Genomic DNA, 17011 nt, shown 5'->3' with positions numbered 1-17011 from the left:
CTTAAGCTGAGGTCCTTGATTGCAACGCAACTACCCCTAAAGTTGTCCGTGTACTGGAATAGGGGATTTATGTGCATAGTACTTCTGTAGGTTTTTATGGCACCATTTGACATAGATAGTGTTACTATACAGATCATTTTTGCCCGTTTAAGGCTTTAAAGTGACAATATGGCCTCTTCCAAGCCACCAGTATCAGCTGCAGCCATTCTGTTTGGGTGGATGTATAGGGCTGCGAATAATGGATTCTTGCTGCCTGACTTTTGTTTCCCTTCTCCCAATCCCCAATCTTCTACTTTTACCCCCTCTGTCTCCTTGCAGGTCATCAGGAGAGGCTGGCTAACCATCAACAACATAAGTATCATGAAAGGAGGCTCCAAGGAGTATTGGTTCGTGCTCACAGCGGAGTCCTTGTCCTGGTATAAAGATGATGAGGTAAAACGGACACATGGGTCTGATAACATGTTTATTTTGTTGTTACAGTTCTTAACATCCATCATTATTAATCTATTGATCTCATTATCTCATCATCTGTCCGTCGGTCTCTGTGTATGCTAGGCATATAGCGACTGTTGCTCCTGTGGAGGTTTCGTGGCTCTCGTTTGTCGTTGTCCATCCCAGTTTAACCAGTGTGTAGACTACTGTTCACATTCAATCCAACGAACACGTAGTCTGAACACTGGGAGAACGGGGCCAGCCATATGTAACCAGTCACTCTCTGTATCCTGCAAGTTCAGTTCCAGCCGCTGACACTCGTGAGCTCAGGAAAATTCCTCCCAACTTCCGTAGCTGCAGAATAGTCCTTGCTTTGTGCCCCTCGGACGGCCAGATGTGCGCCTGTCTCTTTGTAATCTCACATTACGTTCTCTAGTGATTAGCCTATTGCCCTATAAATACCATGCTTGTTAGCCCGATATAGCGTGCTGTTCAGTATCTCTGTACCCGTTACATATATCCATATCTACACCCAGCTGCTAGGGGCTCTTATTGGTGACCCTAATGTCCAGCTACCATCCCCAGCTTTCTATTAACCCTAGGTAATCCATGTGGAATTTCCATCACCCGCACTGCACATTTAGGCATGCATTAATATACAGAACTACTTCCCATACCCTGTGATTATATATCTTATTAATTTTCATCCATCCATCGCTGCAATCTTCTTTTTTCCCATTTGCACCATGCAATAATCTGCAAACAGCAATATTCTCTCCCTCCATCCATATCCCCTACACCCCTGACTGTCCTGAAGCGAGTTTTATCCCCCCGCTCCCATGTATGTCGCGTTATCTTCTCTTCATAAACCGCTGATGATGCGAACACAAACCTTGTGCCCCCCTCTCCTGATCCGATCCCCAGTTGCAGATCTTACCTGCTTTCCCTGAATCTGCGAGGATGGATGAGCCGTGCGGTCCCAGGGATATCCAGGCTGCTGTGACGTGGCAGTGAAATGCTGCGAGCCTGCTCGGGAGCACATTTGTGGTTATGCAGGAAGTGAGGGAGGAGGGGTTGGGAGGCTGGGGGGCTCTGCATTCAGCACCTTCCTTGGGCCAAAAATCCTCCCAGACACTTAAACCGTTCCAGATGTTGCATTTCTAGCCGAAACTTACATTCTCTTCCTTTTAACTCCTCGTACTCCTTGCTAGTCAGGCTTACGCTGGTGAGCGCCATCGCAGCAGGCCAACTGATACAAATTGTTTGTTTTATTTAAGTTTGAGTGACTGTTAAAGACTAATAGAAAAGCGCCACATTTCTGTATTGCTGAACGCCTTGAAAGTGTAAATGCAAAGCATCCTAAATTTAGACTCGCATCTATAAGCCATTCTTCCCTGTCCCCATGCCACTAGATAATGGGGATGTGAATTGTTAAAAAGACTTGGTACATCTGCAAGTTTCCTTTCCATATGCTCATACAGTGCTGAGCTCTACTCTGCCCTCTGCAGGAGAAAGAGAAGAAATACATGCTGCCTCTTGATAATCTGAAGATCCGAGACGTAGAGAAGGGATTCATGTCCCAAAAGCACATTTTTGCCATTTTCAACACAGAACAGCGGTGAGTAGTGGGCGTGGGGCTCATCTGTCTGGTGGCTTGTTGCATGTTCTTGGTGTGGTTTTAGGGAGTGGCGTGTGCCTAGCCATGGCACGATGCATGGTACCATGTGATTCCAGAGGATGGCATGCGTAGCCTGCTCTCGTGCAGTTTTGTTAAGATACCAGATGCATGTCCTGCCCCTTTGTCATTTCAGTAATGTGTATAAGGATTTGCGCCAGATAGAACTCGCTTGTGATTCTCAAGAAGACGTGGATAGCTGGAAAGCATCATTCCTCCGAGCTGGAGTTTATCCTGAAAAAGACCAGGTAAACGGATGGTTTGGAGTATTGTGTGTTATGGTTATTATTATATCTTAGTATTATCGTATAAGAGAGAATTGAGCTGACACTTTGTCATGGTGTTTGTTAATTCCTTAACATGGTTTGTAGAATATGATAATTGCGGTGTATCTTATCAATGCAAGTGAGACCTTTGTGTGGTATGCCTCTCTAATTACAAGTTTTAGTGTGTGAAGGTGGACTGCCGCTGCTGTCACTGGGGTGTGAGAAAGAGGGTGGACTGCCGCTGCAGTCACTGGGGTGTGAGAAAGAGGGTGGACTGCCGCTGCAGTCACTGGGGTGTGAGAAAGAGAGTGGACTGCCGCTGCAGTCACTGGGGTGTGAGAAAGAGGGTGGACTGCCGCTGCAGTCACTGGGGTGTGAGAAAGAGGGTGGACTGCCGCTGCAGTCACTGGGGTGTGAGAAAGAGGGTGGACTGCCGCTGCAGTCACTGGGGTGTGAGAAAGAGGGTGGACTGCCGCTGCAGTCACTGGGGTGTGAGAAAGAGGGTGGACTGCCGCTGCAGTCACTGGGGTGTGAGAAAGAGGGTGGACTGCCGCTGCAGTCACTGGGGTGTGAGAAAGAGGGTGGACTGCCGCTGCAGTCACTGGGGTGTGAGAAAGAGGGTGGACTGCCGCTGCAGTCACTGGGGTGTGAGAAAGAGGGTGGACTGCCGCTGCAGTCACTGGGGTGTGAGAAAGAGGGTGGACTGCCGCTGCAGTCACTGGGGTGTGAGAAAGAGGGTGGACTGCGGCTGCAGGCGCTGGGTGTGAGGAAGAGGGTGCACTGCGGCTGCAGGCGCTGGGTGTGAGGAAGAGGGTGGACTGCGGCTGCAGTCACTGGGGTGTGAGAAAGAGGGTGGACTGCGGCTGCAGGCGCTGGGTGTGAGGAAGAGGGTGGACTGCCGCTGCAGGCACTGGGTGTGAGGAAGAGGGTGGACTGCCACTGCAGGCACTGGGTGTGAGGAAGAGGGTGGACTGCCGCTGCAGGCACTTGGTGTGAGGAAGAGGGTGGACTGCCGCTGCAGGCACTTGGTGTGAGGAAGAGGGTGGACTGCTGCTGCATTTACTGGGTGTGAGGAAACTCTGATATGCCATGAAAGTTACTGGATCTGGGGAGGGTGGGCTGTAGCTGCAGTAGATGGGTGTCTGGAGGGTGGTTTGCCATGGCAGTCATGATCAGTGAAGCGTTACACTCTTTCTTGTATGTGTGGAGCGGTGAAGGTCTCTGATCACATTTGTAGCGTGTGAGGAGCATGGACTGCTGCTGCAGTCACGATGTGAGAGGAGCGTGGACATCAGTGAGGTGTGTGTACCTTCCTTGTACCAAGTGCACAAAGTGTGACCTGGTTTCTTCTGTTCATCATATGCATCGTATAGATAATTTTCTCCTTTTTCCCAGACAGAGAATGATGAAGAAGTCCAGGAAAATACATTTTCCATGGATCCCCAACTAGAGAGACAGGTGGAGACCATCCGGAACTTGGTGGACTCCTACATGGGAATAGTCAACAAATCTATCCGTGATCTCATGCCAAAGACCATAATGCACCTTATGATCAATAATGTGAGCAGACTGATGAGGATAATTGCCGTCAGTAATGAGCATAGGCTCTATCTCAGCATATTAGGAGAATAGCCGCAGACAAATGAACAGATCTGAAGGGCACCTTTTCTTACGGGATATGTCCATCTAACTCCCGTCCCGACCATAGTCTGGCTTTGCTATAACCTACAGCAATCTGATTGATTTGTTATATGTGCAACTCACGCTATTTTATTTAATTAGCCTAATTATGTTGATTCTATTGTAATACATACGGGAAAATGGATATATTTTTTTTTTTTTTTTTATAAATGATCAGAATTAGACAAGTTATTGTGGTGGTAGGGAGGTATTAAAGAATAACTGATCGTTATACAGTCTAAAGCAGACTACACGTGCTGCAACATATGTGGCAGGAGCCCAGTATCACAGCTTGGAATTTGGTTACCTGTTAATTTTTTCCTTGCTTGTCTCTGTAGGCAAAAGACTTCATCCACTCGGAGCTGTTGGCGTTCCTGTACTCCTCCACCGACCAGAACAGCCTAATGGAGGAGTCGGCAGACCAAGCGCAGCGACGAGATGAGATGCTCAGAATGTACCATGCGCTAAAGGAGTCTCTGAACATCATTGGCGATATTACCACTAGCACAATCACCACCCCGGTGCCCCCACCTGTGGATGACACATGGCTGCAGAATCAGAACAGTGGACACAGGTTAGTATGATAGGGTGAGAAGCATTGTCCTACTGTATAAGTGAAGGTCATGTATGTATGTGAATATCTGTATTACAGGATGTGAAAAGTAATAAGTGAATGCAAACAATTGAGAGCTAGGAAGGGTATTACATCTGTGTAAAACATCCAAGACAAGGATGTATTTCCTTATACACTATGTAGACAGGAGTGATTGGAAACTGACAGCAAATAGATCAACTAGATGTTATTGACATCAGTACTTTGTAGGTCCACCACGTGCGGTGATTACTGCAGACACCCTTCTTAGCAAACTGTCCACAAGATCCTGGACAACAGCAGGTGGTATGTTTTGCCTTTCCGCCTTAAGTACAGTGACCAACTGAGACACTGAAGGTCAAGTTGGCCTAGAACGCACCCGTCGCTCCACTTCGTCCCAGACGTTGTCAGTGGGGATAAGGTCTGGACTCCGAGCTGGCCAGTCCATCAGAGTTACCGAATATTCCGTATACCAGTCCAGCATCGCCCTGGAAGCATGAAAGCTGGCATTGTCATCCTGATAAAAACATTTGTTGTTGCCATAGAACAAGTGCATGGGCCTCCCTATAAAGTGTTTTTGTTGAAACCGCCACACTAGTGGCCGTTTGGAACTTGTGTGCAATGGTATGCATTTTGCTTGTCTGGGGGTGTCCAATCACTCTTGTCTACATACTGTAGTATATCCAGCCAGAGATCACACAGGCCAACGCTTCCAACATCTGGTCTAAGGGGAACATTGCTGCTCCTGTAACACAGAACGTTATACAGCCTGCTCTCTAGCTGCACTTCACTGACCATTCCCCGTCCTGTACCCCCAGGCACCTGTGTGCTATCCTTTTTCCACGCTGTCTGGTCCTCACTATCCAAGACCTTGTAATCTAGCCTTTATCCCAACCTTCTCACATGCACCCCATCCCCATAATTAGGCTGCTCTTTGCTTGCCTCCGCACACATACTATGACATGGGCACTCTCCTCCCTTCACTGACAACATTAACCTTTCCTTCAGCTCCTCCTGGTACTGTAGCATCACAGAGCCCAAACTCTGAGGAGAGAGAAAGCACCAGCCACAGGGGTCAGCTGTAACACTGATCTCCACTTGAACTAAATAAGATACCTTGGGACCATCACCTATAAGGGCCTATTCATCATCAGGGGCCGAAAAGCAGCTGTCTCCATGGTTAGTAGCGCAGCTACAGAAGTAGCTGCGTTTCTTACCTCTCGGCTATGCATGCGTGACCGGAGGGGAGGTAGTGAGAAGGTGGCGGAGGGATCTCTTCGCATCCCTGGAACTCCTTCCCATAGGAAGCAGCAGGGATCCGAGAACAAGGCCATCTGAAGATGACGCTTGTTTTCGCATGCAAACTCTGAAAACTTTCAGTTTTCTGAGTTTGCTGAATATCAGGTGGTCCATTTGGGACCCTTGATGATGAATGGCCCGGTAACCTAAATATGCAGAAACTAGTGTTTCCACATGGTTACCGGGCCATTTATCGTTTGATGAATCTGCCCCAGAAAGTCTCCCCAGTGACTGTCCAGTTTCCCTTTGTGCCACACTTTGGGTTCAGTAGAGGATGCAGGTGTGTGTTTAGGTCTTTTTAACATTTTGAATGTATGTGGGTGTGCATGTGACTGTGGAAGTTAATGTCATTCAGGGGCCTCTTGAGAAAGGAAGGGCATGCACGGCCAGTTTGCCAAGGGTGAGTGAGCGTATGGCCAGTTCAGCAAATGTGACCTCTGTGCTTAAGAGTACCTGCACTCCCATTATTACACTTGTGTCCATCATTTATCTTAAGTTAATATCCTCTTTAAATCTCCAGGCTAACTCAATAGAATTGTGTCCGTGCCTGCAACTCGCAGGCTATAACTTAGAGTTCTGATATCTCAAAGATATTTCCACTTAACAAATATCCCAGCTCCAACTAGCTCACAATCTAATTACATGTAAAAGAAAAATAGTAACTTTGATTTTTGATCTCCTTCTGCTGTTGAAAAGTGAAACTAAATTAATTGAGTTTTAAAACTCCCTGCATGATGGGTAATCCTGGTTTATAAGGTCTTTAGTTGCTTTCTCTGTCCTTGGGGCTGCACTGATGCACACAGAGAATTATATGGTAAATGAGCTGCTAGATGCTGATTTTTCACAATGTTAACCGATAAATCAGGGAAGAACTGACATGTACCATACATCGCTGGTAGCAATGCAGTTGACTTGATTTGTGACTCCAAGATTGAGTACAGATTCATACATCCTGAATTATCCGATGTTGAAGAAAAGACCAGAATCTGCAGTTTGCCTACCTATTTTATTTTCCGTGAAAATATCTAATTAGCCGACGTTGAATGGTTGGGGTGTCCAGAGGTAAGAGAAGCATGAAAGAAGGTGGATGATGAGCATTTTACAGCTTTGACAGAGTATCTGGTGGTTAGTGGGGAAATCAAGTAGGTGGTAAGATTGGAGAGATCAGTGTCAAAGTTCAGAATTTTTAAATGTTTGCTATTGAATATCAAGCATAGTGGAGCGTTGAAATGGTGGCATAAAATGGGAAGACAGAGTGTATTTTCGCATTGTCTGCATTATGGAAGTATTTAAAAAGGAAGTGAAAAGAATATTGTAATAGTTAAAAGAATAAAAAAAAGGATACAAAATTATTTTTGCCTAACTAATTTGTTTATGCTGGGTATCACACTTTACTGCAATAACTCCTGATACTTGAAATCTGCTTCCTTCCTGCAAATGACAGTGGAAGACGCAGAAACACTCTGTTGTTGCAAAGTTTCAACAAGTTAATAAATAACAAGTAACACCTTTTAACCATGTTAACAACCTGTGCATTACATTGGCCATTTCCATGGTTACAGGTGTTATTTCGGCTACACACTAGTTGACATTGTAAACAAATTTGCCGATAATGACCAATCGTTACGACAAGTTCGTTAAGTCGTCCAGTGTGTACGGACAATTTCACTGACTATGCACGCTCCCGCACTACATGTAGGTCCGACGGGCATTATAGTCAGCGGGGCCATGCTGCTGCATGGCACCGGCAAGAGTGTATGCACTTGCCGATGCCGGGTCCCGTTGCAAGCGAGGACGGTACACACTATACATTGTCTAATGTGTACCAGGCTTAAGTTATTCATAACTGCCAAATTTAACAAATGTTTCAGGGTTTGCAGCTGCTATGTTCAGTTAGAAGTCTAATTTTCAAGTTAATTAGGTAAAATATATATATTTTTCTTCTTCAGGGTCCATAGGGCTCCACAGGGAGATAATGGGGTATCGGTGGTACATGGAGGACCGGACATCAACAGCAAAACTTTTTTCAATCTCTTGATGCTCCGGTCCGTCCCCCCTGTACCCCGCCCACAGCCTGAAGGCAACTCTGTTTTGTTGGTGTCCAGCAGGAGCTGGATCACCGTTACAACAGTGGGGCTGCTATAAGCAGCCCAAGCTTTATTTTTATGATTTATTTTTATTTAAATTTTTTTTCTTAATAGACCAAGCAGCGCTAGACGGTCCTCTGGACGTCTGTACTACTGCTCCATCACCCATGCTGCGGCGTCGTGACTCCAGCCCTCGGCTAGGTACTATTGGCGGGGCTCCGGGAGGACCTAGCTAGCAAGGCTCCTCGGACCCCAGACTGCAGCCGGGACTCAATGCGCAGTCTTACCTCCTGGCTCAGGAGACAGACCGGAGGCGCTGATGTGGACACCGGTTAGTCCTGGACTCCACTAGACCACCATAGTATAATATACTGGTGCAGGGGACAGAATACTCAGCCCGGGGACCCGGTGGTTGATGTCAGCATAGGGGACAAGGCCCTCTCCATGCGGTGCCTCCTTCAGCTCGGCGCCATTCCACTGCGGACTTGCCGCCCCTGAGCTGCTCCTCCCTCACCCTCAGCCCCCTCAGGGACTCACGGCAGCCATTTCCTGCATCAGCCTCAGGTTTCCGGGAACGCTGGGTCCGGTCTCCCTGTATACCTCTGCCTGGAGCCAGGTTATACAGCGCTATTTCCTACCAGCCACTGTGGTCTGTGTAGTTGAATTTAGTGCCCACTGCAGTTATATTGTATGCTCTGCATTGTATGTGACTTGTGCTAGCGCTGCTGTCTGTTCATTTTTTCTACAACTGTCAGCTTATACCTTTCCCTTTCTTTCATTATAACCCTAGCATACTGAGGTATAGGGGGTTCATTGTACCTCACATATCTGTGTTGCACACTACACTGTGCAATATTGTACATATATCTGGGTTGCTCACTGCACTGTGCCAGATTGTGTACTACAATTATCCTTGCAGTTATGTCTAGCAAAGACAAGAATAACAAGCAGCCTGCTGCTCCCATTCTGGTGTCCTGCAAGTCCTGTTTAGTAGGCTTTAGCTTCAGAGGGATCTCATTCAAGATGGTCTATGTGCAGCTTGTTATACGGCACCTGGCCCCTCAGCCCCTGCATTCCTCAGAACCCCTCCATGGCTTCTATTTCACAGGCGTTGGCAAAAATTGTGGACCACGTAGTGGTTCCTGTGGTAGCTCCCCTTGGGATGGCCATAGCAGGTACTCCATGCAAATCCTTTGCCTCCCCCATGGGTAGATGTACCTTCTACCTCAGTGCAGAGTCTGGCAGCTACCTCTACAGACTTCCAACAAATGCTGCAAAAGGAGAGACCCTTACCTAGGAAACCTACTAAGCTTGCAGTCTTATCTTCTCAGTCCACCCAGCTATCAGATTCTGAGTTATCATCCGGGGAGGCAGATGACGCAGACGATTCTCACTCTGCACTTGTGAGAGCTATAACATCTATTCTTCAAATAGAAGAGGCAGAACCCACTCCTCGGGCAAAAGAGACACTATTTAAGTGACAGAAGGTAGTTTTCCCAGAGTTTCCTCACTCTGATCAGCCATCGGATCATGTGTGTGAAGCATGGAATTTGCCTAGTAAAAAGTTTCAGCTGCCTAAACGCTTGATTTCCTTTTACCCTCTTCCAGCTACTGAGTGTAATAAATGGGAAGTTCCCCCTGCAGTGGATTCCCACTTGACACGTCTAGTTAAGAACGCTACTTTACCTATCCACACTGCAACCTCCTTAAAGGAGACTATGGATAGAAGGATGGAAGCTTGCCTGAAGTCTATATACTCTTTCTTACAGGAGCTATTACTCGTCCTGCCAGGGCTATGGCCTGGGTGGCAAAAGCCATTTAGAATTGGGCAGAGACTCATGAAGATAAATTTCTCTCTGATGCAGAGGGAATAGCTGTCCTACATATCTCATATTAGAAATGCAGCCTCCTATTTAGGAGAGGCAGCTTTGGATACTAGTCTCCTAGCTTCCAAGGCATCTGCTACCTTCGTGGTAGCCCGACATATTGTTTGGCTTTGCTCATGGAAAGCAGATTCAGACTCTAAAAAGGATTTATTCTGGGGAGATTCTGTTAGCTGCCTTACTCTGGGGAGATCATGTTTGGCCCAGAATTGGACTAAATTGTGACTACCTTGGCAGCTTCCAAGACTGCATTTTTACCCTCTGCATCTGCTATGAAGGCTAGGATGTCATCCTTTCATCCCCAGGGAAAAGCTAAAGGTCAGGCCTTTCCACGGCAGTCTGCATCCACTAAGGCCACCAAATAAACCTGGGCTACAAGACATCCACCTACCAAATCTGTGGACAAGCCTTCAGCCTGACTGAGCGGCCTTCTCCCTGGGGGCTCCCAGGGTGGGAGGCCGACTTCTTCAGTTCGCCCAGTTCTGGCGTCAGACCTTAGACACCTGGGTAAAAGAAAGTGGACTCCCACGGATACGCCCTCTCATTCCTGAGGCAGCCCCCCCATCAGTTCTTTTGCACAGGACCTCCATCAGACCCAAGCAAAGCCCTGCTCCACCATAAGGACATTCAGTCCTTACTGCTCTCGGGGGTAATAATTCTGGTCCCCTCATCAAAGACGGAAGTGCTATTATTCTATGCTTTTCTCGGTTCAAAAGCCAAATGGGTCTCATCGGCCTATCCTCAACATCAAGTCTCTGAACAAGTTTATCAGGGTTCCCAGGTTTTGTATGGAAACCCTGCACTCTATTGTCCTGGCCATGGAGCCTGGGGACTTTATAGTGTCCCTGGACATTCAGGAAGCTTACCTACATGTACCTATAGCGCCTTCTCATCAGTAGTATCTCCGGTTTGCTGTGCTACAGTAATATTACCAATTTCAAGCACTGCATTTTGGATTTTCTACAGCTCCACCGGTTTTTACCAAGGTCATGGCAGTTATGGCGGCTCATCATAGTCATCAGGGGATCAGACTGCTCCTATACTTGGATGATCTCTAGCTCTTAGCAAGCTCCCCTGAAATTCTTCACCGCCATCTACAAGTAACCATTGCCTTTCTACAAACGCTCGGTTGGCTGATCAACTGGAAAAAGTCTTCCCTGACCCCTTCTCAAATAATGGTGCATCTGGGAGCCTTCTTGGACTCTCGGGCTCAGAGAATCTTCTGACAGCAGAAAAAATCTCTGTACTACAGCACCGAGTGCGTAGATTACTCCACAGCCGCCGAGTGTCAATTCATCTGTAATGCAGACCTTGGGATCCATGGTGTCCAGCTTCGACATGGTGGAGTTAGCTCAGTTTCATTCCAGGCCCCTACAGCACCTGATCCTCTCCAGCACTCCTTCCAAAGATGCTGGAATCCAGCCGAGGCGATCTTGCCAATCAACTTCTTGGAACTCTGAGCCATTTACACGCCCCTCACTCTGGCTCAGGATATTCTTCAGGGAAAGCCAATACAAGTACAGTCTGACAACGCCACGGCAGTGGCCTACCTCAATCACTAAGGAGGCACTCTAAGCCAGTCAGCAATGGCAGAAGTGTACCGCATTTTCACCTGTTATCTCCGCAGTGTTCATCCCGGGGATTTTTAATTGGGAGACAGATTTCCTCAGCCGTCATGATGTGCATGCAGGGGAGTGGTCTCACAATCCAGAAATCTTTTAGCTCCTCGTGGACAAATGGGGTGTACCGGACGTGGACCTCATAGCCTCACGACACAACCACAAGCTTCCAGTGTAAGGGGCCAGGACGAGGGACCCCGAAGCAGCCTTCCTGGACGCATTATCTGTGAAGTCGACCTTCCGTTTGGCGTACCTCTTTCCTCCAGTCTCCCTTCTGCCTCGAGTTCTTCAGAAGTTCAAGCAAGAAGGGGGCACGGTCCTGTTGGTAGTTCAGGCTTGGCCCAGACGCCATTGGTACTCCGATCTTCAAAGTCTCTCCGTAGACGTTCCTTTCCAACTTCGTCTACGACCAGAACTGTTGTCTCAGGGTCCCTGTCTACATCCGGACCTGGCCCGTCTGTCTTTAACTCTTGAGACATCCCTCCTAAGATCTAAAGGGTTTTCTAGCTCTGTGGTCCAGACCATGCTCAGAACGCGTAAAAAGGCCTCTGCCACAATTTATCACTGGGTGTGGCATAGATATTTCCAATGGTGTGCTACTAGAAACTTTGACCATCAGGTTGTTTGGGTCTCTAGAATCCTTGCCTTTCTTCAAGCTGGATTGGATCTCGGACTCCGCCTGGCCTCTCTGAAAGTGCTCTTCTCTGCTCTGTCCATCTGGTTCCAGCGCACAATTGCTACTCTACCGCATGTTCACACCTTCCTGCAAGGTGTTCTACGAATACAACCTCCCTTTGTCCCTCCGGTGGCTCCGTGGGATTTGTCAGTGGTTCTCCACGCACTTCAGGAACCTCCATTCAAACCGTTGTATTCAGTAGATGTCAAATGGCTCACTGCGAAGACTGTTTCTTCTGGCTATAGCATCTGCCTGTAGGGTATTGGATTTAGGGGTGCTTTCCTGTCGCTCCCCATTTCTAATCTTTCATCCGGACAGAGCTATTCTTCGAACGAGCCCTGGCTTCCTTCTCAAGGTGGTCTCTCGCTTCCACCTCAGTGAGGAAATTGTTGTTCCGGCGTTTCAATAACCAGACCTCTCGGCAGGTTAGGCCTCTTTGGATGTGCTCCGTGCTTTGAGGATCTACGTGGACCGTATTAGTGCCATCAGGAAATCTGACTCCCTCTTTGTCATATATGGATTCCATGAGAAGGGGTGGCCAGCTAACAAACACTCTGGCCAGATTGCTTTGCATGACTATCTCACAGGCTTACATGCAGACTGGCCTTCCCGTGCCAGCTACAGTATCTGCTCATTCTACTCGCTCTGTGGGTCCCTCGTGGGCAGCCCGCCGTGGCGCGTCTGCCGAAAAACAACTGTGCAAGGCAGCCACGTGGTCTTCTGTCCACACCTTTCTTAGGTTCAATGCCTTTGATATATTTGCCTCTCAGGATGCTTCCTTCAGGCGCCGGGTTCTCCCCTCAGCTCAGGAGCGTCCCTGTCCTTGAACAAATACTTTGGGACATCACCATTGTCTACCTGTGGAGCCCTATGGACTCTGAAGAAGAAAAGGAGAGTTATGGTAAAACTTAACCTTGTTAACGCTTTCTTCGAAGTCCATGGGGTCCACAGGGTACCCGCCCTGATGCACCTGGCTACTGTGGATTTCTTCTGTTGGTCACTTCCTCCTTTGTGTGAGAATGTGATTCTTCAGTGTACCAGTCTTGCTGCTCTCCTATCCTGCTCCTGCCTTGGGTTTGTTAACAAGAGTTGCCTTCAGGCTGTGGGCGGGGTATAGAGGGAAGGACCGGAGCATCCTGGGATTGAAAAAAGCTTTGCTGTTGGTGTCCGGTCCTTCAAGTACCACCTACACCCCATTGTCTCCCTGTGGACCCTATGGACTTCGAAGAGAGAGCGTTAACAAGGGTAAGTTTTAACATAAAACACTCCTTCCTTTTTTTTTTTTCTAACCATTTTTCAGTGCAGAAGCTCTATTAAGACCAGAGAAAATGAGCAAACAAATGGTTTAATGGGGGGGGGAAAAATGCATTGACAACTTTTTGTTTTTCTGTTTATAACCTATTTTTTTAAATGTATTTTTATTCTCTAGCCCTACCGTGCAGAAGAGACCGGTTGCCACCATCCTGCCTCCAAGCCGTCCTCCTGCAGTCAGGGGTCCAACCCCTGGGCCACCTCTCATTCCTGTGCCAGTAGGAGGTTCTGCTTATCCTCCCATCCCCTCCCGCCCTGGCCCTGTGGGGCCTTTCTCTGCTGCTAATAATGACCCATTCTCCGCGCCTCCGCAGATCCCATCCCGACCGGCTCGTATTCCTCCCAGTCTTCCCCCTGGAGTACCCAGGTAAGGGTCACTCTCTACTGCATGCTGTGATGATAGTGCTGCATGACATTAAACATATTAAATCTATGTACTGATTATGAACACCTCACACTCAGTATGTATATCTCTGTAGATGAATACTCTGCACAGAACAGTAATAAATGCTATGTCCGTCTGTAAAGAAAACTCTGCATCCACTCGCATTATTTACTGAGTTTTTTTTAGAAGCCGTACCTGTCTCTGCTGTAGAGAGGTTTGGCCTGTAGGGGTCCCCAATGTGTGATTTATAAACCATTCCCTCCTCATACATGGCTCCGCCATCTTGTTCTGTGTTTTTTTTAGGTCAGAACACCTGTCTGTTCACTAGACACTAGCGGCATCTCTGAGGCAATGAGGTCTTTATTCTTAGTCAGCTGATAGACTGAATATTCAGTCATTCCACAATATGTCTGCCTCTATTATTTGTAGGCAGTGGGTGGGCTGTGAGGATCAATATGTTAAGCTCTTTTATAATAATTTCAACAATGAGTACACACTAAACTGTGTAAATTATACATCTACAGAGATATGCAGTTTTGAGTTCCATTTAAGGCCGGTCAAATTGCTGCCAAAATAACAGGAAATATAATGTTAAAAATTACTGTATTAAATTCTGGATGATAATTCCAATTCTCATTAATAGCAAACGCTACACATTCTAATGATGAGTATAATAAATAATCCATTTTATGACTTGCAGAAAGAATAATGATGCATCTGTGGGGTTTTAAAGTATGGCTCCCCCACATAATGATCTCCATCTTTGTGCCTTTTTCAAAACCACTCTTTCTCTTGCCCTCTCTTCCTTTTTGCAGCCGGAGACCTCCCGCCGCCCCAAACCGGCCCACCATAATCCGACCTGCAGAGTCCTCCTTACTAGACTAAGCATCGGGAGGGGCGGTAGCGAGAAATAATGGCTCTGCAGTTAACTGTTGGGAAGAGGGAGAGAGTTACACGTGGGGTGTTCGTCTTCATTATCACAGACGCTGTGCCCGCCCAGGCGTGTAATCTGTCCGTATTGTTGTTGTTGACCAGTTTTATAGAAATAGACTCTTGCACCTCATGAAATCCACTAGACCGACGAGTGTGTCTTAAAGGTTTGTGTGTGTTCAAATTAAGCTCAAGTACATTTCTTGGCTGGATGCTGAGACTGAGGGAAAGAAGCCATTTTGAATCTGTGAAGATGCTGACGGTATACAGGGCTCTAAAATGGCTGGCGTTTCCCTTCAGGTATTTATATTGCCTGCTAAACATACCGCCATTATGGCCTCCATTTCCATTATCTTCTTTAAAAGAAGCCTGACTTAAAAAAAAAAAAAATAATAATATTTTAATAAGTGGATCAAATGAGAAACAAAGTCCATTTCTATCTCTGTAGTTTTTGGTTTAATGATGGCAAATGTCGAGCAAGGAATACAGGGTTTAATCCAATGTTGAGTGGAAAAGTGTAACTTTCATGGAAGAAGACTAGATTAACACCAACTGTGTGTAATATACAACATCCAATGTGTGTTGGATATTTGGCCCCTATTTTTACCATCTGAGTATTTAAACAATATCTGCATATTACAGATGTGATATTTACGATTTTGTTTCTAACCCAATTAAATTATGTACAGTTTTTGGTTCTTTGAGACTAAATTTGCATACGTTTTCATATAAATATATATTTAACACTCTCTCAAGCCTAGATACTGTGAGATTTTATCCTGCAGAAAATTAGACTATTGATTCACTTTCAATCTGTGCCTTCAATGCCTACCAGTGGGGTTGGGATATGGGATATTCTATGAATTGAGAAACACAAACATGCTGTGGAATAATCTTAATTCTGTCCATTGAAAAGGACCTGACAAACTGCCTCTAGCTGAAAGCGGTGAGGCTGAAGTGAATAACCGTAAACGATTCAGGTGGATTGTGTGAATACTAAAGGTTATTACAGAAGAACTCCTCCCAAACTATTACATTTTAGCTTTCAGCTGAGCTCACTACGGCATGATGAAATGCGACTTCCACTAAACTGGAGATTTCCCAAAGGCGGCCAGGCCGGAGCTGTCCTCATGAATTCACTTTTTTCAGTATTGAAGCATGAGGATAAAGTTGACTATTGGAAGGTTTTTAAAAACTACGCTATAATCTGAAATCCCTTTATTGCAAGTAGCAAAAGCCACATCCCCACATCATCTTCAACAGTGACCAAAGTGGTGCCGATAAAGAGCAACAAGATCAAATGGCAAAGCATAGCATGTCAGTTGTTTTAGCCCCCTTCTTTTTTTTCTTCTTGTAACCTACACAGCACATTTACCCATGTAGCCAAATATGAATCCACTGACCTGAATAGTAGGTTTGTTAGACTAAGTGCCTGACACACTGACTTGAAGATGAAGCTTCTCCCTTTAAAGAATCTTATTTAAAAAAATGCCATTGTTATCTGTGTGTTGTCACGACTTCCTAGTGTATAGATATGCCACATTCTACTAACTCGTTGCCTAGCACGCACAGTGGATGTCTACATTGATGTAAAGTGAGGCGTACCTATTTGTCTTCCACATTCAGATGACTTGTATGTGTTTTCATGCAAATTTGTCTAAATACTTTGACTTCTTTTCTTTTTGTGCTTTTGAGTCATGTATTTCTACTGGGATCATTTGTGTAGTCATTTCCCAGGTACATGACACAACTTTGCTTTGCTCTCTGCAGTGAATACAATAGTAACTTGACTGCAACTTTGCATCCTTATCCCAAGCCTATCTAACTAAATTCTGTGATGTAAAAATGCATTACTAAAAAGCACTTAAATGAATGTATATTAGTAGAGTTGTATAACTGAATGTGAAAACCTCTTAAATGTAGCATTTCATCCAGTTTGTGTGTGGTCCCAACCCCCATTGACTCTGTTTCATAGAAGTCTGACAAACCTGGTCTGCTTCATTCCCCAGAGATCTCCAGCAATCGTAACTAAGTAACCCGCTTTCTGTAGAGACACTGATTCCTGCGGCTGCTAAAGCCAATGCACTGCTGGATGTGCGGCCATCTTCCTGGCAGCATGAAAATCACAAGGCTGATTATATCTCTAGTACATACATGGCGATTGCACTTGTACTAA

At 46.3% G+C, this 17011-nt stretch overlaps 1 protein-coding gene across 5 annotated transcripts in view; it reads left to right on the top strand.

Annotated features, from left to right (window-relative positions):
- Positions 1-17011, top strand: part of DNM2 (dynamin 2) — a 114252-nt gene that overhangs the window by 77768 nt on the left and 19473 nt on the right. For 4 of the 5 annotated variants that reach the window (XM_088479039.1, XM_088479038.1, XM_088479042.1 and 1 more), the window contains 7 exons: positions 319-432; positions 1941-2050; positions 2244-2355; positions 3769-3933; positions 4392-4627; positions 13639-13887; positions 14721-15534. In XM_088479039.1, coding sequence (XP_088335165.1) covers positions 319-432; positions 1941-2050; positions 2244-2355; positions 3769-3933; positions 4392-4627; positions 13639-13887; positions 14721-14790 — 1056 coding nt within the window. In that variant the 3' untranslated portion in view covers positions 14791-15534. Of the gene's footprint in view, positions 1-318; positions 433-1940; positions 2051-2243; positions 2356-3768; positions 3934-4391; positions 4628-13638; positions 13888-14720; positions 15535-17011 lie in introns of those variants that run through there. The other variant, XM_088479041.1, reaches the window with a different exon arrangement.

The sequence above is a fragment of the Taudactylus pleione genome, unplaced genomic scaffold (assembly GCF_031769625.1).
Source record: "Taudactylus pleione unplaced genomic scaffold, aTauple2 ptg000226l, whole genome shotgun sequence".
In the NCBI taxonomy this organism is placed as follows: domain Eukaryota; kingdom Metazoa; phylum Chordata; class Amphibia; order Anura; family Myobatrachidae; genus Taudactylus; species Taudactylus pleione.
The sequence above is the reverse complement of the archived record's forward strand: the minus strand, read 5'-3'. Positions and strand labels throughout refer to the sequence as shown.